General features: G+C 35.6%; 1 protein-coding gene across 3 annotated transcripts; it reads left to right on the top strand.

Annotated features, from left to right (window-relative positions):
* The first annotated feature begins 7,833 nt into the window (after positions 1-7,833).
* LOC109046087 (CCR4-NOT transcription complex, subunit 6a) lies at positions 7,834-21,637 on the top strand. Of its 3 annotated transcripts, none has more exons than XM_042748475.1 (12): positions 7,834-7,990; positions 9,498-9,619; positions 10,983-11,169; positions 11,767-11,852; positions 12,557-12,658; positions 12,945-13,013; positions 13,494-13,651; positions 13,837-13,991; positions 14,105-14,259; positions 15,469-15,702; positions 15,788-15,984; positions 19,046-21,637. In XM_042748475.1, exons 2-12 carry the CDS (start codon positions 9,508-9,510, stop codon positions 19,259-19,261), a joined length of 1,671 nt encoding a protein of 556 aa, XP_042604409.1. In that variant the 5' UTR covers positions 7,834-7,990; positions 9,498-9,507; the 3' UTR covers positions 19,262-21,637. The 3 variants fall into 3 exon arrangements, with proteins under 3 accessions (XP_042604409.1, XP_042604410.1, XP_042604408.1); XM_042748476.1 differs by having other exon boundaries at positions 7,902-7,976; XM_042748474.1 differs by lacking the exon at positions 7,834-7,990 and adding an exon at positions 9,255-9,279.
* The last annotated feature ends 1,753 nt before the right edge of the window (positions 21,638-23,390 follow it).

Below are 23,390 nucleotides of genomic sequence, written 5' to 3'. Positions count from 1 at the left end.
AATATGTCTTCATTTTATGTCACAATGTTAAATACATTTTTCAATATCCCAAAACATTTTATGTAATTCTAGATTTCAATTTATTTTTGAATACCCAGCTTGTCAATGTGGTCTCAAGAGTTTTAGAGAGAAAAAAAAAAATGCTATCGAAGTATTGCATTGAGGAGCTTATGAAAAATTTTCGAGATTGAGGAGCTTATGACAATAGTGTGTTTTCTATAAAAAAAAAAAATGCTAATCGACATTTGTAACGAAAGAAACAGTAGGAGGACATTGCATTGAGGAGCTTATGTTCCACATATAGTGTGTTTTTACTACACCGACATTGAAGGAGGTGAGTAATAAGGGCATGCATGTTGCTAAATGTAAATACTGTAAGTAAAAATAATGAAAACTGAACGTTGTTGAAGTGAAAGAAACGACAGTAGGAGGACAAAAACTTGTTGGGGGGCCATTTTTTCATTTCATTCCAGGTGCATGTTATTGAAAATGACACCAAATCTATGTTCCGCTGTCTTTCAGGGCTGTTACAGGTACAGTCCCACTGCTTACTGGACCGGGTGACGGGCAGTCTGATGGATAGCAGAACTCTCGGAATACATACACAAAATATGAGCGAGAGAGCTTCTTTCTACGAAACAACATGAGGGAAGTGTGAGGTACTTAATGACAGGCCTAAAAAATCAGAGGATTTTTGGATATATGTTGGGTAAGTTGCTAATCTAGCTATCTGCACAATACTAGTAAGCATAAAAATAAATCAAAGTTGACTCTGAAAGGTATTATCAAATTGCCAGAGTTTTGGGACTGTTAGGAATAATAATGATTAAAAATACTGTTAAATTAACAATAAGTATATTTTAAAATCGATACGTGTAACATTAATCTGATCACCTTTCTAGTAAGAACCATGCTCATTTTTGGATTGGAGTTTTTTCTAAGCGTGAACATAAAGCATTACATGTCACAATGTATTTCTGCTAAAGAAGTAGATATATAATGCAAATGCCTATTCTAAAGAATTTGGCTATAAGGCTATAAGATAACTTAACACTGCAAAGCGTGACTCATAAAATAACAGTCAGAAATATATTTAAAAGTTGTTGTTGTTGTTGATCAGGCATTCATGACTCATATAATGTCATCAAGAATATGGGGCTTATACTCGAGAAGGAAAAAAACACCTCAATTTTACTCAGAGGTCCAAACTGAGCAAAAATAGGCATCTTTATGTATACAGTATAGCAGACTGCTTACAGAAAAAGCATGCAAATATCAGGTGTTGCTCTATAGCTATGATATTTAAATGCTTAAGCTCATGTATCAAAGCTCTGAGGTTTTTATTGTGAGGAGCAAAACATATAATGCAGTGCAATACAATGATAAATGAGAGATGTACACAAACATTTCTGAAAAGCTTGATGTATTTGATACATTTCAACATGATTTTTATTAAAAAAGATAATAAATTTCATAATATTGCTAATAATATAAGTAGTTATTTACTTTATAAAAATCAGTAAAAGCACGTCATAAAAAAGAATATATTCAACAGCCTGAAGGTGGACATTTTTACAATTATACTAAAGGCCATTTACTTGCAAAAAAAAATAGTAAACTGTCAATTAGTTGATCAATGCATGCAGTAGATTGTGTACAATATGTTGTTCATAATTTGCATTTCAATCATGATACAATAGGCTTTATAGGGTTAAAGGGAACATTCAACAAAAAAATTCTGATTTCAGCCCCATTTTGGTCCCATTTGGTCCAAACCTGTCTGACAGTCTGGTGTTCTGTGGAACACAAACAAATAAATAAATAACCACTGAGATATTTCTCAAAATATCTTCTTTTGTGTTCCACAGAAGAAATAGAGTCATACAGGAACAACATGAGGGTGAGTAAATGATGACAGAACTTCCATATTTGTATGGATTGGCCCTTCAACAACATGTTTTTAACAACAGATTTGCAATATCTCTGATGCCCAAATTATTGCCTCTGTAGGCAGCTCACTAGAGCATGAGAAAGACACTGTGATGCTTTGAATGCTGCATTAATAATATGAGCAATGGACTCACACTAGGTGTTTGCTGGGTAATCAACCATTCTCTCTTTATGGCCCTTTTAGGGCAAATGCTCTGGCTTCAAAATGCTGACTGATGCAATTACAAATTCACTTGAGCCCTCTTAATTGTAATTCAGTGAGAAGGTCAATATTAAGAAATATTACAAAATGTGCTGGGTTCTGTTGTTCTCATTTTCTTTCACAATCCAAAATATTCAGTTCTGTTGTTCTCATTTGGTTGCTTTGTTCACAGGAGTCAGCGCCAGAGCTTATATCTCAGCTCGCAGATGTGTCATTCCTGCTGCTTTCTGTGACAAGCTCAGATATGTGGCAACTGTGCATATATTTCTTGCTCTTTGTCAGTATACTGGCTCACATGCATGCAATCATACAGGCAAACATACAGTTTTCAGCAGAATATCGCTATGGGCGGCGGGATATGAAGTTTTATCAACTCAGGGATGCTGAACTCACTTAGTGTGTGTAATGACTTGGTGGGTTTACCAGCACCCCAGCTGTACATTTACATTTATGCATTTAGCAGAGACTTTTATCCAAATCGACTTACAGTACATTCAGGCTATACTTTTTAAAAAAAAAATTTTACCAGTATGTGTGTTCCCTGGGAAATGAACCCACAACCTTTTGCGCTGCTAACACAATGCTCTATCACTGAGCCACAGGAACCTGTGTGCACATGGCACACGCGGCTGGAGAAAAAAAACAAAACAAGGTTTTGTGCCTTGAACACTGCCTTGAACTGTTTTCTGCTCCAGCCTCCTTTGGTTTTTGCCCTTTAGCTAATGAGGCTCCTTATTTATAGATTCAAAGGGGGAGGGGAAAAATCGAATATATAGCAGTTTTGTCAAACCATGATTTAGTGGTTAATTTGCGTTAATTGTCATCACCTGTAGTGTTGTTGGGATTGATCACTGTCTTCATTTCATTTCTGTCTTCATTTTTTTTCATTGAATATATACATTGAAAAGACTTAAAATGTACTTGAGAAAGACACATTTGGTATAATATTAAGACATATTTTCAGAGAATAATTTTATAATTAAGCTTATTTTTCTTTCAAATATTTTATATGTACCTGTAGTGTATTATATAAGAAATATAAATATAAGAAATATTCTCTGAAAATATATCATTACATTTTTTTAAGGAAAAACAAATATTTTACTGATAGGACAAAAATATACCGAAAAAAGTAAATGATTAGGGTGATTATTAAAACTTCTAATTAAGACAAATGCATTTCATGGAAGCACTTGATGGATGATGAATAACATTTAAGTTTGTACTTGATGTTTCTATGAGCTATATCTCTCCTGACCATGTTGAAATGCTACATGAGTGTCTATCAATAGATTTCCACTGAAAGAGGTCGGAAAAGCCACCTTAAAGTTATAGCACAAATGATAAAACAAAGGCCTTTAAAATTTCAGTTCATGAGAAAAAGTATTTTCCAAAGGTGAGCTGGTATGTGAAAGTGTGAGTAATTGCTATTTGAGTTGAAGCAGGACCTGTCCTTTCAGTCTCAATGATTTGAGGTCTTGGCCATGTGATGGTACAAGATGATGTAAACCCATGGCAGGAATCATGCCCCCAGAATGCATTAAATGCTCAGGTAGCCCATGTTTAATCAACTATGTATCCATGTGGCATCTTGTCTGTGCAAGTCTGTCACTCAGTTTGCCCGACAAGGTCCAGAAGATGAGTAATGGGGCATGTTGGTTAGGATATTTCAAGGTGTGGAGCTTTAGGGGAACATCATGGGTAGCAGGGCCATGTTATCATGGTATATCTGTCCACTCATGATGGGGCAACTGGACACATAGGCAGACGGTGAATAAACTGCAATTCCACATATCATGAGATACCCTACAGATGCTGGAAAAGGCTAAATGCAACTTCTAATATTTTCTGTGCTTCTCTAAGGTAATAGATTTAATGACCCAGGCTGTTTTTCTGCCCAATGTCGCTTGCATTCCAAAATATAGCTTGTAGACATACTTGGCCATTCACTTTGTTATGCAAAGAGGTAAATGTAATTATAACATTGCTCTTATTGCTAGAGACGTGCTCACTGGAGGTGAGAATGTGGGGGTGTGGGTGTGAGAATTGAACAGGGAGACACCACAAAGGAAAAAAAAACAACCCTGTATACCTTGAATTATTAAATGAGATGCAGAAAATAAAATATGGACGGTCAGTGCTGTGACAGCTTCATGTCAAAGGTCAAAGGTCAAAACGAAGCCCTTGTGACAAATTCTCAGCTTGAAGGGATCCCCAGGGCCCTCTCTGTTCATGATTCAGATCCACAGGCGGTTTCTTTGTTCGCATTTGAATTACACATCCAGATTTTCTGTTTTAAAAGAGAAACTGAGAGAAGGCAAAAAGAAAAACAAAACCTGATCAAACTTGACCAAACAACATTCTCAGTTGCATTGTTGTAATAAAATTTGTTAAAATCTTCAAAGAAAGTAACAAAAATATTGTCCTGACACGCAAAGTTAATAACATTGTTAAATTTGTCCTCACCATAATTATTTAATTATTTTTTTATATTATGAATTTATTATAAAAAATTTATCATAAATAAAAACTTATAATACTTGAGCACCAAAATCAGTATTGACAGCACTGACCAAATACAGTATTTGAAAATGGAAGTACGCCACAAAGCTCAGTGTAAGTAGTCCGTTTGTTACCATCACCATCCCTTTACAATTCTTTTTGAAGTTGTCAGGTGTATTTAAACAAGTCCTCTCTATAACTCAATTACACGTCAAAACTGTCATCCATCGATGAATATGAATCAAAAGTGAATACTAAATGTGATATTGCTGTAAGACTTGGTGAGTAAAGAGAATGGAACCTATATGCCATACCATGAGCATCACTGCAAGCTTATGATGAAAGATTTCCTTCTTTTTTTCTATTACAACCTTTTCTTTTTCCCTTGACCTTCAGTTCTTATTTATTAGAGATGGGAAATGATGACATTACCAGACTCTTTTCCTACTGTGCTGAGATAATTATCAAGTGTTTGATTTATATAACCCGAGGCGTTCGATTTCTTGAAAGCGCTAATAATGCTGACACTTGCATGCTATTGAAAGCCATTCAATAGCTTTTGGCAGGGATGTCTCAATCATAGTCATTTAAATGAATCCTACTGTTCAAAGCGTTAAGTCACTGCACTGGAGAGCTTTCTGGCACACATCTGCACAGTCAGTGGAAGTGGGAGCGGGATGATTGAGAAACACAAAATGATAGAACATTTGACAAGCACAACCCTTGCAGTGCTCAGATAAGTGAATGCGGCAAAAGCATCTGTCAGATTTCAATGTGCACGCTGCTAAATGAGGATGCTGCTTAAAATTATGCTTTAGAATTTATGTAGGAGCTAATTGGATGATGTGGAGTCAATTGGGCACATGTGGATGATAAAGAAATGTTTGCATCTCTGATTTGTTTTGAATTATAAAATTGTAATAGTTGGGGCTTGGTAAAATATACACTATAAAATAAATTACAGATCTAATATTATATCAGATATTTCCTGGAATGCCGATATATACTTATAAATCACATTATTGCCTATTGAAACAGTGTTTCTTGCACTTTTTGTTATATAAAAATCACATTAAAACTGTCTTATGTCATGATCATAGCTTCAAAAGGTAAACAACATGAAAAATTCTGCACACACACTCCACAAGAAAGAAAATCATATGCAAAAAGTTTACTGAAATAAACAAGGCAAACGTTTCAGTCACATGTTGACCATAATTTTGTCATTTCTTCACACTGATCACTTTTTGAAGTGTACTTGGTTGAGGAGACAACCATGTCAGTGAAGATGAATGTGAGAAGGAAACCCAAGGTTAATATCACTTGAACCAAATTATATTGTGCTTCATTTCCAATCAAGTGCTAATTTTGTCAAATTATGCAAAGAGCATGAAAAAATTGTTTAATTGTGTGTATTTGTAATGCATTAAATGCTACATTTGAAATTACACTCAGCACAAATAAGAATCTCAGACAAAAAAGTTTCAAAATTCTTTCGAAATTAGACTTTCAGACAAAAAAATGGCGTAATGTATAAGAATCAGAAAAGACTTTAATCTAAGGATAGAATTTAAGATGTTTGGTTTATATAAAAGTATTGAATCAAGGAGGTAATGATTGCATATTCATTTTGTTTTGAATGCTTTGTTGTCTTTAATAGCCTGAATGTGATTTCTGTAAACAAAAGGTATTTAGCATATAACATCAAGGTATCTTTCAGGCCTCAGCCAGACCTCAAGCTCTCAGACCTGGTGGTGTTCTGTCATGAAAGGTTTAACCCTGGTTACATGTATCATGATGTGGAAGATGTCAGGGATGAAACTATATTTAGCCCTCAGCGGGTGGGAGTGTGTTTGAGCTTATGGCAGGATTATCACTTGACAGTTTCAGTGTTGTCACCAAATCTTTACATCCCACATTTCAAGCACAGTTTATTGAAAAGGCTGTGTTCCTTTTACATGTCAGTGCCAAATTAGATATTATGTAAATTCATTAGCACATATAGATGTGTCTGGCAAACCTGTAGTTATTCTATTATCAATATGTAGTTTTTATGTATATATATATATATATATATATAATATATATATATATATATATATATCAATATGTGTGTGTGTGTGTGTGTGTGTGTGTTTCTTCTTTTTTTATTACTACATTAATTATATAAAATTTTTTTTTTTCTATGTTTGTGGTTTATGAGTTCATTAATTATAGAAAATTTCACTTAAGTTGTTTTTTTCCTTATCATCTGTTGGGTTTATGATTTATGAAATTAAGAAAACAATCCAATCCACATCACAGCTTGAAAAACATAATAAAAACATCAAATAAACTGTAATTTTACTCAATTTCACTATCATACCACAATCAAAAGTCTAAGGACAAAAGCAATGCAAATGTACTATATCCATAGAATAGCTACAGTATATAATAGTCTGTTTTATCGTCTACTGTTTCAGCTAGGTTACCTAAAATAAATAAATAAATAAATAACAGGTAGTATACGGTGTATACAGTACGAGGTATTCAGTAAGCCAGTATTGAATTTTGAACAGAGCCCAGATGTGAGTGTAAAGCTCTATGATGCCATCCAGTGTCCAGTCAAATGTACTGTATGTCATAAAGGAATTTCAATTATAACATTTATTTTATTTTATTGGAAACACGAAAGCCTTTAAAGACTTATTGCTTGAATATTCCAAGAGCAAACTGAAAGTACAGTTTCTTCACACATTATTCTATGTGTTTGATATAATCTATTGGGAAGTGAAGCGCCTCATATCAGTTATAAAAAAAATAATGATTCAAGTATATTGTATGTCGTATGATTTTCAAGTTCAAAGAAACACCGAATCAATAAAAAGGAAAGCCTGACAATCTCTTGTATATCAGTCACCACATATCTAATTTTTAGAGTGTTTACAACAAAAACATGCCTCCAGTTTACTTAACTTGCTTCTTAAATGCAATTTAATCCGTTGCCATTACTATTATCATTGCATAATGATCTATGGCGAGTTTATAAAAAAAAAATAATAATAAAAAAAATAACCTCATCTTACTCTAACCCTAAACATCAACAAAAAAATTGACCTATTTTTGTGTCTCATTTTTGGCCTGCCTCGCTGGCGTAAACAGTGTGGAGGCGTCGAGCTCACAAGCGGACCAATCAGATCGCTCGTTTCAGGGTTAGCCAATGAGGGGTGCGCTTCTTATCGCGCCCAGAAACTCTCACGGCCGCCATGATGCTTGTTTGCCTTCAGTAAGAAAGAGCAGCGGATCAGAAACAAAGGAAACGCGCACTCGTCTTTGTGAACTGGTATGAGCTTACAGGTAAATCTAATACGGGTTTGAGGCCTTTTTAAATGTATCTAGTAGTACGTAAGCAATGGAATATATTTTCTTTCACATTGCTTTGCATTGTGGTTGGTGTTGGTCTAGTTTTGTAAATGTATAATCGCATGTTAGCCAGTTAGCCCATGAGCTAATTAGCTCAATCTGAATAGAGGGGAAATGATGGATCCATAAGATTGTGATATTTTAATTTGTATTAGCTGTGTGCGTGGGTGCTTTAAAAACTATGATAGTTTGATAAAATTAGCAACCAAGCGATGTTGAATGTTGAGATCTATGTTGTTGGTTATGTAAGCAGCCTGCTGTGTCCGTAGGAAAGCTACATATGCTAATGTATACTATTCTATATATTTATTAACATCGTAAAACTTAATTTACTTTTGATGATCCCGGGCGATTAATATAGCACAAGTGCACTTAAAAAGTAACTCTCTGTTTATCTAGAGGGGTTCTCTCCAGTAACGTTAAACGGATAACACTCACATTGTAGGGGGTCCGATCAAACTAATTCACTTCAGCAGTTAGACAGCAAATCTGTGGCAAGTACATATTACGATCTAAAGCTAATTAATTCCCTAATTACGTGTTCTTAATTGACTCATTAAGACGCCTTGCAGGTTGCAGTTTTCTCAGTTTATTTGACTCGCACGGCTAGCAGCCCTAAGTTAGGTCTGGGAAATAAACACGAGGTGGTGGTGTTTTTGTTTGGGTTCCGTTGCACAGCGATGACGAAGGACCAAAAACGAACCGCATCTGGCCCTTTGGTTAACTGATTAGTTTGCGATTAACACTGCAGTTATGTAATGGATAGGCTATATACTGGCACCTTGTTTATTTGGAGTTCAGTTAGCAAGGACTTAAGCTGCACCTTTGTTTCTTGGGATTAACGTTAGTAATATGAACCGACTTTCCTTTTGTGCCACAACTCACAGTTTTACACTTTCAAACGTGGTTCTAAACGAGATTATGTTTCGATAGAGTCGCCCTTTGCCCTAAAGTGCCAGCTGCTCGCTCAAGAACGTTGAAAGATTTACTACCGCTAGTTGGTAACTTCTTACAAAACTTTGTCACAAGTTGTCATCTAATGCATTTACTTTTATCGAGTTCTAATTTGTCATTTATGGTTTTAAACCCTTATGATTCGTTTTAATTGAAAGCAGCTTTATGCAAATTTGAGACGCGTGGTGACGTTGAGCGGCGCGTAAGTGTCTATTTGTCATACACGTAATGGAAAAATCCCCTCAGCTGTTGATCCTGGAATTGCTTTTGTGCGTGTTCTCACTACACCCCACAATTTTCAAATTTTTTTTTAAATTTTTTTTTTTTTTTTAACTTTTTAACTACCAATTTTTTTTTTTTTTTTTAACTAGCCATATCACCTTTTCTTTGCACATTTGCGCCCACTGTTTCCTGTCGTGTGTGTAAAGTTCTATATATTTCCTGTGATATTGTTCTGTAGTGAAAGTGATTGTTGTTGTTTTTACAGTATTACCGGGATGCCCAAGGAAAAATATGATCCGCCTGACCCAAGGCGGATGTACACAATAATGTCGAGTGAGGAGGCGGCCAATGGGAAGAAGTCATATTGGGCAGAGCTGGAGATTGTTGGTAATGTTTAGGGTCTCAGAGGGGGTCATGATGTCAGAGTGAAATGAAAACAAAATGCACGGGTTGTTTAAAGTTGCCATGAAATCAAAATTCACTTTGTATTTTTTTTAAATGCATGTTATAGATCTTATTGTGAACTATTAATCTGTGCTTTTGTTGTTGTTGTTGACCTCATTGTTTTTAATCAAAATGGCATAACTGGATATTCCAGTGAAAATACCAGACTTCTTTCTGGTGAAGTATACAGGAATTCTCCAGTCATTAAGTCTGCTTAAACCCACCCCCGCAAGCTCTCGTTCACCCGCCTTCACTTTTGAGCATGATGCCCGCATCTCAAAATTCAAACAACTGCTGAATAGAAACAAGTGTCCGGCCTACATTTTTTTCATTACGCACAGATATTTATCACAATATGCAAGAAAATCTGCATTGTTGATCATTTCATTGTTACTTTCAGTGCTCATTATTCCAATGCAAAATGTTAGTGCTAATTAATCAAATTATAGTAATTGCTCCACCTTTAACCATTTTTGTTTTGTCACTCGAGGTGATTGTGTTGGAAGATAAAGTTAAGCAATAGGCAAAAAGCTATTAATCCTTGATTCCGCTGTGGAAGTCAGTATCATGTTTTTAAGTCTTGCCAATAGTTAATGCAGTAATATAATGACATTTAATGTAAATTAAAATACATGAGTTTTGTAGAACTGCAATAACTAATCAGTGAAAATCAACGAATCTGATTATCGATTCAGTCACGTTTTTATGGACAAACCTGAAATACAGGACACAGACCGTGCTGTTGTGGGAAAAGTGCACAAGCCAATTGCTTTATGCTTTTTAATATTTGTAGATGTTTTCCTAAGCATATAACTTTTTATGGTTTTATCCTCATCTGTAAATGTTAGAGAGTCATTTTTAATTTTCATAAAGGTTCTTCATAGCGAGGGAGTCTGTGATACTTCACAGACTTCATTGAATGAACATCAGCGTGCACATTAGAGTGCAATAATTCTGACTAAAATGTACATTTTAACTTAAATTAAGTTATTTTTGTGAGAGCAGTAACTGTAAAGACACCATTATAATTGGTAATAGATATAATTGTTCAGATGAGTAAATGCACCTCTTACCAAGTTAACTGCTTGTTTTTTGTTTTAAAAGGTGGGCAAGTAGTTTTTTTTTTTTTTTTTTTTTTTTTTTAAGAATGTAATTTCCTTTTTTTTCACAATGTAAATCATAGCCTACATGGATACATTCACTATATTTGTTTTCATAGCCATCACTTTTTAAGTCCCTTTTAAGTTTGGGTTGCTTAAGCACGCAATTTACTGTTTATGTTCTCTCTTTTTTTTTTTTTTTGCAGGAAGAGTGAGGAGTTTAAGTTCAGCATTATGGTCCCTCACCCACCTCACTGCTCTTCACATCAGTGATAACTCACTTTCACGAATCCCGCCCGACATTGCCAAACTACACAACTTGGTGTACCTGGACCTCTCGTCCAACAAAATCAGGAGCCTGCCCGCTGAGCTAGGCAACATGGTATCTCTCAGGTGAGAAGCTAGTTGGCTTGAAACCAGACAATGAAACCACCATAAAGATTTTATTTTGATGTAAGGCAGATGGATGAGACTAATGTGGTAGTGTTCAGAGACTTTAACCCCATGCTTGCTTTTGCAAGTCATTTAACCTCCAGGCTTTAATTAGGTCCTATATTCCTCAGAAGTGATGTTTGCCTCCAGGGGCTATGCTCTGATAACACACCGTTCTCATATGTAGGGGACACAGTGGTTAGCTCTGAATCAATTTCATGTCACAGGTTGAAATATGTTACCACTTCTCTGCTAGTGTGATTAGTGCTCGGTATGGATATAAATCATGTTCTGAAAGGAGCTGAAATGCTACCTTTTGAAAGTGGTTGGGATTTCATCCAACAGCTTAAATGCACCAGGCTCCAATAGGTTTTGTGCAGCATGGCGGCTTTTATGCCAAAAAGGCCTGTTGACGTTGAGTTTTTTTTTGTAGCATTTGGCTTTTCGTGCAATAGTTGATCTCTTTTAAAAACACCCTGTATACTTTTGTGCTTATTGCTGTATGATTATCACTGTTTTTATGGCATGCAAATTTTTGTTTGTGTGTTTGTTTCACAGGGAACTGCTTTTAAATAACAACCAGTTACGAGTTCTGCCTTTTGAGCTTGGAAAACTCTTTCAGTTACAAACGTTGGGTTTGAAAGGTACTACTTCCTTTTATAACCCATTAAACTTTAGTTTTGCAGGCCCAGATGGACTTTATGGAAGTTTTTGCTTTTTCTGTGCTGGTTTTAGAATTTAGAATGTAGAAATAGTGAAAGGTTTTAAACTAGCCTGAGTGTACTACACTTATTAGTAGCAGAAAATAATCAAATTGGTCAAAATATCTAAAACACTCAAGGGCCAGAGAATGTGTGCAGAGCCTTTCTCCAGGTGTGGATTCTGTGTGAGCATAGTTAGCTGTTGCGCTAAAGTAACAATTGCTGTAGTGAGCTGGTCATTCTTGGATAGGAATTGGAATGCATATTATTTATTTTATTATTTAATTTTTTTTGTGATCTGCTATTAATTACTTTGAGTCTATAAATATTTAAAATATATTTTTGTTTAAAATGACTATGTAAAATAATTTCTCTATTTTTATTTATTGTTTGGCAAAATGTTAACCATTTTGAATTAAGATGTGTTCCCCTATTTTGCAATTTATTATAGATAATATATTGATTTTTTTTTTTTTTTTTTGGGACTTCTTTCCCCTTTTGGGTTCCCAATTAAGTGATGTTAGGATCAGTGATGGAATTTGAGAAAATCAGATGTAAACGTAATTCTACAGTGATGTATGTACTGGTTCTGTAATTATACTTGTTTCTGTGACAGGTCACGTTTCATGTTTTGTTGTGTTCTGTAGGGAACCCACTTGCACAAGAAATCTTGAACCTCTACCAAGAGCCTGATGGGACACGTCGGCTCCTCAACTACCTGCTGGACAATCTCGCAGGCACCAAACGTGGTGAGTCAACCCTTGTAAAGCTGCCCCGCTTGTGTGGCAAGCACTGAATACCTTCTATTCTTGTACATGCTCTTTAGAACAGATTAATTTCATGCAATGAAATGAGTCATGGCATTGTTGTCTGATTGAACATTTTCTTTTGATTCTCTCTGAATTACTGTGGAGATAATTATTATGTTCTTGCATGGCAATGCAGCGGTCAGACCATTTCCATTGAGTCATTGCTCAGTTTTTATTGAAAGGTTCACTCGCTGAGTGTAGTGTTTTTATTTTTTTGGGGCCGTAGTATCTATAGAACAGCCACCACCTCGCTCATGGATACCACTGCAGGAGCCTGAAAGAACACGGCCAGCAGGTGAGACACTTTCACTTCAGTTCACATGGTCACACAGGCCTGCACCATTTCATCTTTCACTTCTCTTTTACCCAGGTGCAGCAATTTAGAGAATTCTTTTCTAATAAAAAAAAAAGGGGCAAGACATCCTCAAAGCGTGGCTTAGAGGCTGTTTTACTTCATGAGAGACCCAGGGCTGCACAATTAATCAAATAATGCTGAATTTATGATAAGGTCTTGTGTGATAAGTTATAATTTTCCTTGAGTTAATAAAATTTATCAATGTAGTAAATGAGTTCATAAGTATTTTAAAATAAAAGCAAATGAAAATAATTGAAAATGTCACTGCTACTAATTTTTGTATAATAATTTTTTTGTCTTTATTGTACAATCCTGCTCTTTTTCAAAATTTGCCAAATTCTATGAAAGTCTAGAATGCCTAATGAATGACACATGAAAAAAGAAATTTGTCAAGTCTTGCTTCCTCTCTTCACACTTTAGCACTTTTCTCTGTAATGTGCTACAATGTGCTGTGTGACAAGTACGCCACACGCCAGCTCTACGGCTACTGTCCCTCCTGGGCCCTCAACTGGGACTACAGGAAGAAGTCCATCATGCAGGAGATTCTCACCTGCAGTGCGGATATCATCAGCCTACAGGTTTGTCAGCTGCTCCCATAATTCAAGCTGGAGAACTGTGCTTTAAAAGGAATTCTTACTGGAATAAACACCTTTAAGAAAACTTAGTTCCAAAATTAGCCATTGTCGCCAAAACTGTTCAGTCAGGTGATGTCTCATTTACACCCAGCCATAACAAAAAAATCAATCTCTTATTTGCCCAATAGGAAGTGGAGACGGAGCAGTACTACAACTATTTCCTGGTGGAGCTGAAGGAACATGGTTATGAAGGATTCTTCAGTCCTAAGTCCCGAGCCAGGACCATGTCTGAATCCGACCGCAAACATGTGGACGGCTGCGCCATCTTCTATAAAACAGAGAAGTGTGTCCACCTTAAGCAGACTGCAAGCCTTTAGTTTAGTGGTTCGAACAACAGTTGTTCTAGCATGTTGTGTTTGCATGTGTCGTTCTGACCTCACTGTTTCTGTCGAGCAGGTTCAGTCTGGTGCAGAAACACACAGTGGAGTTCAACCAGCTGGCTATGGCAAATTCAGAAGGTTCAGAGGCTATGTTGAACAGGGTGATGACAAAGGACAACATCGGAGTCGCTGTACTACTAGAGCTGCGGAAAGAGATAATGGAGCAGTCTGGTCTGTTTCCTTTTCGCCCTTTCTTTTTGCCAAACTTACAGTTGCACTCTTGGTGGATGTTGCTCGTCCTGGTGTGATTTCACACTAAATCTATATGATTAACTGTGAAAATATAAAATCACCAGTACCTAAAAATATTGATATTTTCATTGTATTGTGATATTTGGGTTAATGTGACCAAAATCTAGTAAGATAAATGATGATGATGATGATGGTTGTGAAATTAAAATATAATCATTTTTAAAATTACAATATAATCATTTATAAGTTTAGTTTGTTTACAGCTGAATTAATTGATATTTTACAGAATAGTGAAGTCATAGTTTACAGTGATTTTAAGGGGGTTAGGGACAACATTTATTGCTTTCATAAAACGGTTAATACACTTACCTGGCAAGGTTTCGTAAAAAAATCAAAAATGTATGTTTTATGAAATAACACTTCTGTCAATTACTTTAGTTTTTCAGCGACATTTAGCAAAAAGGGTGGAAAGCATGCTTGATGCAGTAAAACTGATGTAATGAGGTTGCAGATGTTTACACCTAAGCTTTCAAAAATAATCAAATAAAATATAATTACCATACAATTCTATAATTTCACATTCAAAAACACCAAATTAATTCATTTAAAACATCTTTGTCATTTAATGCTTACTTAATTCCTTTGTTTAAAACACAAATTTAAAAACAATGTTAAGTGTAATTTTAGCAAATGTATAATCCATTTTTTATACTAAACAATGCCACAAACAATATAAAAATTTTATACCAATTATTATGCTTTAACTAAAACCTTAAGAAGGCATATCTCGATGGTAGTTGCATTTAATGTTATAGCACTTTTTCAATAGATATTGATTATATGGAGCTTCACATTATTAAATAGGGAAGTAACCATCAATGATGGAAACTTGACACATGAGACAAATCCAAACTGCTGTAAAGCAGCTGTAGCAAGACAATAGTGTCATTCTTCAGCTCCAGGCTGTTCAGTTTTGGTTCAGTAGCTGTGTAAAGTTCATTCATCATAAAATGAGTTCAGTTCAGTGATAAGCAGCTCAGCTGAAGACAGTAGTGTTGTTGTTCAGCTTGAGTCAGTTCAGTTCAATAACAGAGATGTTGCAAAATTCATGAATTATTAGTTTTACACTGAGCAGAGACTCTTAAGTCTCAAAGCAATATCTAAACAGTGTCTCTCTCTGCTCTATAGCTGGGAAGCCTCTGCATGGCATGGAGAAACAGCTCCTTCTTGTGGCCAATGCCCACATGCACTGGGACCCTGAGTACTCGGATGTGAAGCTTGTCCAGACCATGATGTTTCTGTCTGAAGTGAAGAACATTGTGGACAAAGCCACTCGCAGTCTCAAGCTCTCCTCCATCTCAGGAGAAACCAATGCCATCCCTCTCGTCCTGTGCGCTGACCTCAACTCTCTACCTGACTCAGGTATGTATGCCAGAAACATAGTGTTTAGACCATATTGGTTTTCATTCTTGCATTATTCCTGATGGAGATTTTCATGCTCGCACAGGTGTGGTGGAGTACCTGAGCACAGGTGGTGTGGACAGCACCCACAAGGACTTCAAAGAGCTGCGATATATTGACAGCTTGACCAACTTCAACTGCAACGGCAAGAACGGCACCTCCAGGATCACGCACGGCTTCAAGCTGAAGAGTGCCTATGAGAACGGCCTGATGCCTTTCACCAACTACACCTTTGACTTTAAGGTTTGATTTCTTATATATATGCAATGCTTGTATGTCTCTTCTGTTTTAGATATTAGATTATTTGCATTCAAAAAACATCTAAAGGCTGAAGTAGGGTTGTCACTATAACTTTTTCACTACACAATTATTGTGGCCAAAATAATTTACTAACTATTTTATTGTTTTCTATTATAAACTTAATGTAGGTAAATAAGAAATACATTTAACATTTGTTTTTAACTTTGGCCAATGAATCACACTTAAATTTGAATTAAGGGAGAAAGTGTGGCCATAACAATACAACAGCATCCAAAAAAAAAAAAAAAAAAAAAAGGTTGATCACTTATCTAACCCTGATGACTTATCTAAGTCACTGAGGTCCAGCCGCTGTTTATTTTGCCCACTTTTCTTCAAAATTTTAATTTTTGGGAGAACTATCCCTTTAAGGTTCAATACCACCACCTGTATTTAGAGGTGGGAGAAAAAATGTATTTTCCGATGCATCTTGATTCTCTCTTCAACGATTCTGAATCGTTTCTGAACATTTCAGAATCGATTCTGAGCTTGTTTATTTTTTCCCGCATATGGCACGTGTGCGTGCTAGAGACGATGCGGGCTTCACTGCACAGAATTTGCGCTGTAAGACACGTGCACATTGCTTGACAGTCTGTGTTGACCCGCCGTGTTTTATTTTAGATATGCTTTCATTTTTACCGTTTGGTATAGAGTACTATTAGATGCACGAAACTCGTGCACTGACAGACTTTCACGTGCGCTTTGTTTGTTGTCCTGAAGCTCAGTTGCGGCTGCGGTTAAATGCACTTGCATTTTCGAATACTCTTATACGAAATTGATTCAGTTATGTTTTCAGAGCAGGGATAAAACATATGATATCGAAATAGATCTGTGCATAACTGTGAATTAATCCTAATAAAGCCTCATAAATCTACAATCCCATCAATAATCAAATAAGTAAGAAAACGGCAATAATGCTGAGGAAAAAAAGAAAAATCCTCAACTATTGTCTGTAAACTTTCGTACACTTAAAGAACACTTATTTTAAATAAGTAATTGTTTTAAAAAATAGCCTGCTGTGCTTATATAATAAAAAGTTAATTTTGCACACAATAAATTTGATATAAAATTTATATGAAAATGTAGCCATGTGCAGTAATATTGAAAACTGAGAATGTGACGCATCATGATATTGAGTTGATAATGATAATTTAATTGAATCGTGAAACCAGTGAAGATTCATACCCCTGTTTTTAAGATGGAAGTACAGACATACATAGATTCCAACTATAAAAAAAAGCATATAACTACAATTTTGTTTATGATGTAAAGTTTTAAAGATGTATTTGTACAGCAGAAGAATTAATTGGGGAAAAATTGGATCGGTTCATAAAGTGCTTGAAGATTCCCACCCCTAATAGATGTACAGGATGTATGACAACATTGTGATGCATCGTTAATCGTAATCGAATCGTGGGCCTCTGAATCATAATCGAATCGTGAGATACCCATAGATTCCCACCCCTAATTATAGTGTCAACCTGAGCACTGCTGCTGGATTATTTATGATATTATCTTGTGTAGTATTACCATGCATTTCATTTCTTACAATATTTCTTAGAACACCCCTAATCTCTAGTCATTAGTGTTAATTTTGTCCGCTATTTTCAATCTTAGTCTTAGTCCTGTTAAATGTCCTTGTTAGTTTTTATCATATTTAGTCAACGTTATCCTATTTAGTTTTAGTCGACTAAAAGTCTTAACATTTTAGTCTAGTTTTAGACAATGAAAACTTGACATTTAGCAATAAGATTATTATTAATTAACCATATAGCAGTATTCATTTTGGCAGCCATTTTTTTTTAGTCTTTGTCACTCAAATGTACCATTTTAGTTATCATATTTAGTCAACCTTGTCCTATTTTTGTAAACCTAATGAAAAATATTCTAAGAGTGAAATTCCAAGTAGTTCCAACTATAATTCCAATTCGCAATAGCCTATTTCTCTATTAAAAAAACAACGGTTGAGTAAGTGCATTTATTCAACAAACACAATTGCAAACAATATAGTCGACAGCTCTTGACAAAACACAGACCAGCTGAGTGATGCTTTCATTTAGATCGCTAAACTCCAGCTTGATTGTCAGTGTTTTCAGATCATTGGCGGCGCTTCCGCAATGAGGAGCCTGCGCATGGTTGCCAGATTGCTTAAAATAAGCAAAACACCGGGCAGAACTTTTGCTATCTGGCAACCGCACTCATGAAAGTTTGCCTAGTAGATGCATGTAGAGCAGTCTGCAATAACATTTTGGCTCCTTTTTTGACGAAAATAAAAAGAGGTTTTTGGTAAAGTTTTTATCTTTTTGAATGCATATTAGTCTTGTCTTATTTCGTCAACGAAGTTGCATGTTGATAGTCTTATTTATCGTTTATTGACCTTAATGTCATCTTGACTTAGTCTTGGGAAGAAAGCTCATCAACAAACATATTTCGACATAGTTTTCGTTAACGAAATTAACACTAGTACTAGTCATTTGCTTGAAAATCTAAATAAAAATTTTTTAAAAAAAATTAAAAAATTTAACAAATTGTTTTTAATTTATTAAAACAATAATAAACATTTATCAACTTGAATTTACAGGGGCTGGGCGATATATCTAACGATATAATCATGCGCATTAGTCAGTAAATCTGGTTCCCTGATTACCTCTAAATCGCCATCACCTGCTTTCAAATGGACCGGCATTTAATAGACAGAGCCGTAGATCACTGACAAGCTACGCAATATCGCGTTTATTATCGCCTTCGATAATGAACGCGATATTTAGCTTGTCAGTGATCTACGGCTCTGTCTAAAAAAAATTTATAAAACATGTTATTAGATATAAAATGTTATTAAAATAATTATAAATATTTATCAAGTGGTTTGTAGTGTGTTTTATCTTGAAGTGTCAAACCATCAATGTTTTATTTTAATTTACAAACAATCAACAAAACAACAATAATTTGTGTGTGTGTGCTTTTTTTTTTTTTTTTTTTTTTTTTTTTTTTCCTCCCTCTCTCTCAGGGCATCATTGACTACATCTTCTACTCTCAACCTTTGCTTAATGTGCTGGGTGTGATTTTGGGTCCCTTGGACCCCCACTGGCTCCATGAGAACAATATCACTGGCTGCCCCCACCCCCACATCCCCTCTGATCACTTCTCCCTGTTTGCACAACTGGAGCTGCTCCTGCCCTATCCGCCTGCTATCAACGGCATTCATCTGCCTGTTCGCAGGTAGTTCTCAGAGCCAGCAGGGGGAGCTCCGGCCCCTGCCTTCTTTTGCTCTCATAGTGGAGAGAGAATGAGGCAAGGGCTGTTGTGTATAAATCTGAATCCATTAAGAGGCGATGGGTTATGGCAGACTTTTATTCCCATGGATTTTAACTGAAGCAGACGTTACTGTCAGTCTTATCTCTACCATCTCCCAACCGGTTTCTCTTTTTATGTTTCATTTTTCCTTTTCCACCTTCTGTTTCTGGGCACAGTTAACATTCTGTACTTTTTTCCAAACCCCCAAGGGCCCTGAGTGATCATGTAAGTTTTACCTAAAGACAGAAAAAAGCTTTTTTTATATAAATAACTAAATGGCAATATCTTTAAAACACATGCAGGGAGACCAGATCAAGCGAGTTATCATGAAGCGCATGATTTTGATCATGCTTCTTTAAAGCCAGTTTAGAGCAAGCAGCTGAATTTGATGACAAAAAAAAGGAATTTCACCAGCTTAGGTCAGATAATCCGATCTCCAGGAGCAACCCTTTAAATAAGGGCTTTTAATGTGTAAAGAGAGCTGGCCGAACTCTCACATTTGCACTCAGTGGTGCTGAGGCCTCTCCAAGGATGCTCTAGCTGTACAGAGCGATTGTACCTTTTTTATTCATGCTTTTAAGAAAGCAAGATTTCAAGAGCCAAAATGGCCGACTTATGAAGTTGTCTAGCTTCATGTGCCATAGAGCCCTCCTTGAACTGAGGTGCTCGCTGTTCTGGTGCGTACAGCTGAGAAAGTGAAGATTTCAGTGAAGAGAGAGGATCTGGAATGGCCTTTGCACCTGGGGAAGTTTGGCAGGAAATCATGTTAAGATGCAGAGAATGTTAGAACAGGCAAAGACAAGCACATCTCACTCATAGGCCGATAAATGAAACCCTCAGTGTGACCTGTAGATGCCTCGCCCACCCAAGACTCCAGCTCACTCCTGATTTTTATTTAAATATTTTTTTTCCCTCTCTCTACATGATTGTATACAAGCAACAAAATTCCTGATCTACTGCATTTTTCTTTCTTTCTTTCCTTTTTTTTTTTTTTTTTTTTTTTTTTTTTTTTTTTTGTACGTACACCTTTTAGATTTGGATGAAAAATGATTGTATTGTAAATGAAAGTTACATTTCTATTCATTTTAGATGTTCATCCTAATGAACATTCAAAAAACCAGCGTGTGTAAAATAATTTTTTTTCAGGTTTCTGCTATGTAAAGTTGCACTTGTCCAGGTTCCTATTTTTACCCAGTGCATCAGTTTTATTTTATTATTTTTTTTTATTAATATAGATGTTTAATTTCACTGAGGCAGATATCTGGTGATGTCGTCCTGTTACCCACTTCGATATTCAAGATATTTCTCTAAGTGCACTGCCAGTGCTATCAGTGGACACCTGAACAGCCTCAATCTCTCTGTACATCTTCACCATCCTTATACAATAACCTAATTTCTGTTTGTCGGGGGGTTTGTATTCGGTATCGAACATCTTATTCTTCTGATCTTTTTGGGGGTCTACAAAGTCAAGTAAAGTGAGTGTTTCTGCTGTGTGATCCGCGCTCGTGATTTGGAGAAATCCTATCATTATACCAGAAGTTTATTTTTTTTTATTTATTTTTTCCCCATTTGAATTCCCTATTTACTGCCACTTTTCCTCTCGACTCAGGCAATTCACTTTAACTGTATATTTTGCTTGTGTATTTCTTTGTTTGGATCTCGTTCTGTATTTCAATTCCTGCTAGATCACGGTTATTTCCTTGTTGTGCCATCCAATCCATTCTGCCACAAGGCCAAGTGTAAAGCTAGATTTACTACTGTAAAGCCTGTTCTCTGACCTAATGAAAACGTACATGGTAATTTTTTTTATTTTTTGTCTTCTAAATGCAAAGCTAGAGTACCGTTAGCGTGGTCAGATTTTTAACTTCAGTGTCTATGGTGGCACCGTCGTTTATTGCCCGCGTACTCTCAAAGCCAATTTGTTTTCCGTCTCCCCCTCCCTATTGAATTTGTCATGTTTTTAAAATCAAATGGATTGACAAGCACTTATTGTAGATCACTGGTGCAGCTACTCATTGCTTTTTCGTTTTTTTTAAATGAAAACACACTTTTGCTATGAGGCAGAAGTCCATTTTAATGACTTTTATCAAGCAAGAGTAAATAGATGAACTGGGGAGGACCATCTTATAGTTCCCCATTTGGTGTCCCTTTTTATTCCTTACATTATCTCAGTCAGTTTTGTTTTTCTTCTGTTTATTTTTAATTGAAAGCAACTTGTCTGTTTATTTTGGATTGCTGATGGTGTTGTAGTAAAAAGATTTTTGTAAAGTGTGAATAAATAATGTATCACGTTTCCTTTCTTTGACATGAATTGTGTTAATGTATTATATCTAAGTTTTTTTTTTTTTCATTTTGTTTTTTTTTGTAATACACAACCAAATTTTTTGTAAAAATGTTGGCACACTGAATTATAGATTTATATTGTTGCTAACCTTCACTTAAAGATACTTTTTAAGAAGGGGAAAAAATGCCTCAATGAAATAGTAGAGAGTCACAGACTAGTAAAGTGCTGTAATTTTATCACCAAACAATTTAAACTTTGACCCTGAGCTTTATGTGACATTTCACTTTGTTTGAGAGCCAGTTAGTTTAAAGCGTACAAATACGTTTGGGTTGTGTTAAGCATAGCAGACACTTTTATTTCTCTCCTGTTTTCTTGCTTTCTCAGGTGTTTTCTTGCTATTGATTTCCAGAAGAAAGTAAGGTTAAGGGTAGATGAGATGGAGACATCTTTTATAATAGCAAGTGTTCTTGTTCTCCTTCTGTTCTGTGCACTCCTCAGCGTCACCGACCTCTAAAAAAGTCACTTTGAATAAATTGTGCATGTTTAGATATTGTTGCCATCGCCATATTGTTATTTAGAGGAGCTTTTGTTTCTATGGGTCAAAGGCAATGGTTTCAGTTTCTTACTTTTGCACATCAAGCAAAAACATCATAATGCTAATCATGTCAACATGCTCAACTTGGCAATAATGACTCAGCCATTTTCACCCTTTTCAGATCCACTTGAGCAGATGTTTCTGACTTTACAATAGAAATTCTTTTCATTTCCTTTTCATAGTCTGCTTTTCTCCGTCAGTAGGGGTAGTATTTCAATGGTCAGGATTGTGGTTGAATCAGCTGAGAGTCAATAAGTATATAGGTTATGTCACTATATAATGCACTGGACCAACTCTTGTTTACCATTTATGGAATACCAGCATAACACTTGCACAATGTTAAAAGAAAAAAATGAATGTTGCATATATATAGGAAAAGAATATAGAGATAGATATATATTAAAAAAAAAAAAATCAAATAATGGCAGCTGTTTTTAATTCAATATTAAGTGTTGGGGATAAAAAACTTAATGGTAAACAAGGTGTTTTGGATTTCACTTTTTCTCCAGTTCTCTTGGTTCTCTGAGTAGTGATGTGTTTATAACAGCGTCAGCTTGTTTCCTTTACACCTATGTATTTTTTTCCTACTCATGGTAAAATAAATTCTATATCTGTTTCAGTCTCAGATTTCTTTTTTAAATCTAATACACGTCATTTAAACTTAAAAAACCCCATGAATTCATCAAAATACCTAGTATATTAACCACAAAATTGAAAACATTAAAAAAAAAAACATTGATATCACAAATTTAACCGTTAACTGCACATTTGCCATTCTTTGAATGCACAGATAGCCACACCCCCAAACTTATGTCATTGCTCGAGCTTCCGTTGTTAAACAGCAATATTTTGATATCACACATTTGTAATTGGTTGTGCAGTTTTAAGGGAAATCAACCTACAAATGACTTTTACAGTTGTCTCTGCATATTAAGCTGAAAATGGAGATTATGAAATGATAAAATGACATGCTTCAGCTGTTTCCTCCTAACCTACTTTGTTTTTCCCCAGGCTGCTAGTTATGTCTGTCCTGATGTGGTTCACCCAGCAGATGGAGTGCATGTTTCGCAGCACTGATCATTATTTTTTTCTTCTCAGTTATGAACTCATCTTTTTTTGCTTATCTATAGACTTGGCAAGAATTGTCTATGATTGTAAAAAAGCTCTAGGTATAAAAGC

Source organism: Cyprinus carpio, chromosome B21, assembly GCF_018340385.1.
Source record: "Cyprinus carpio isolate SPL01 chromosome B21, ASM1834038v1, whole genome shotgun sequence".
In the NCBI taxonomy this organism is placed as follows: Eukaryota; Metazoa; Chordata; class Actinopteri; order Cypriniformes; family Cyprinidae; genus Cyprinus; species Cyprinus carpio.
Note: the sequence above shows the minus strand (reverse complement) of the source record. Positions and strands in the feature narration are given on the sequence as shown.

What these genes read in the sequence shown, in the direction of transcription:
- LOC109046087 (XM_042748475.1), top strand. Translation starts at nt 9,508, where the DNA reads ATGCCCAAGGAAAAATATGATCCGCCTGACCCAAGGCGGATGTACACA. An exon ending in GGCAACATGGTATCTCTCAG is followed by an intron (nt 11,170 to 11,766) that starts GTGAGAAGCTAG and finishes TTTGTTTCACAG; the next exon opens with GGAACTGCTTTTAAATAACA. An exon ending in ACAAACGTTGGGTTTGAAAG is followed by an intron (nt 11,853 to 12,556) that starts GTACTACTTCCT and finishes TGTGTTCTGTAG; the next exon opens with GGAACCCACTTGCACAAGAA.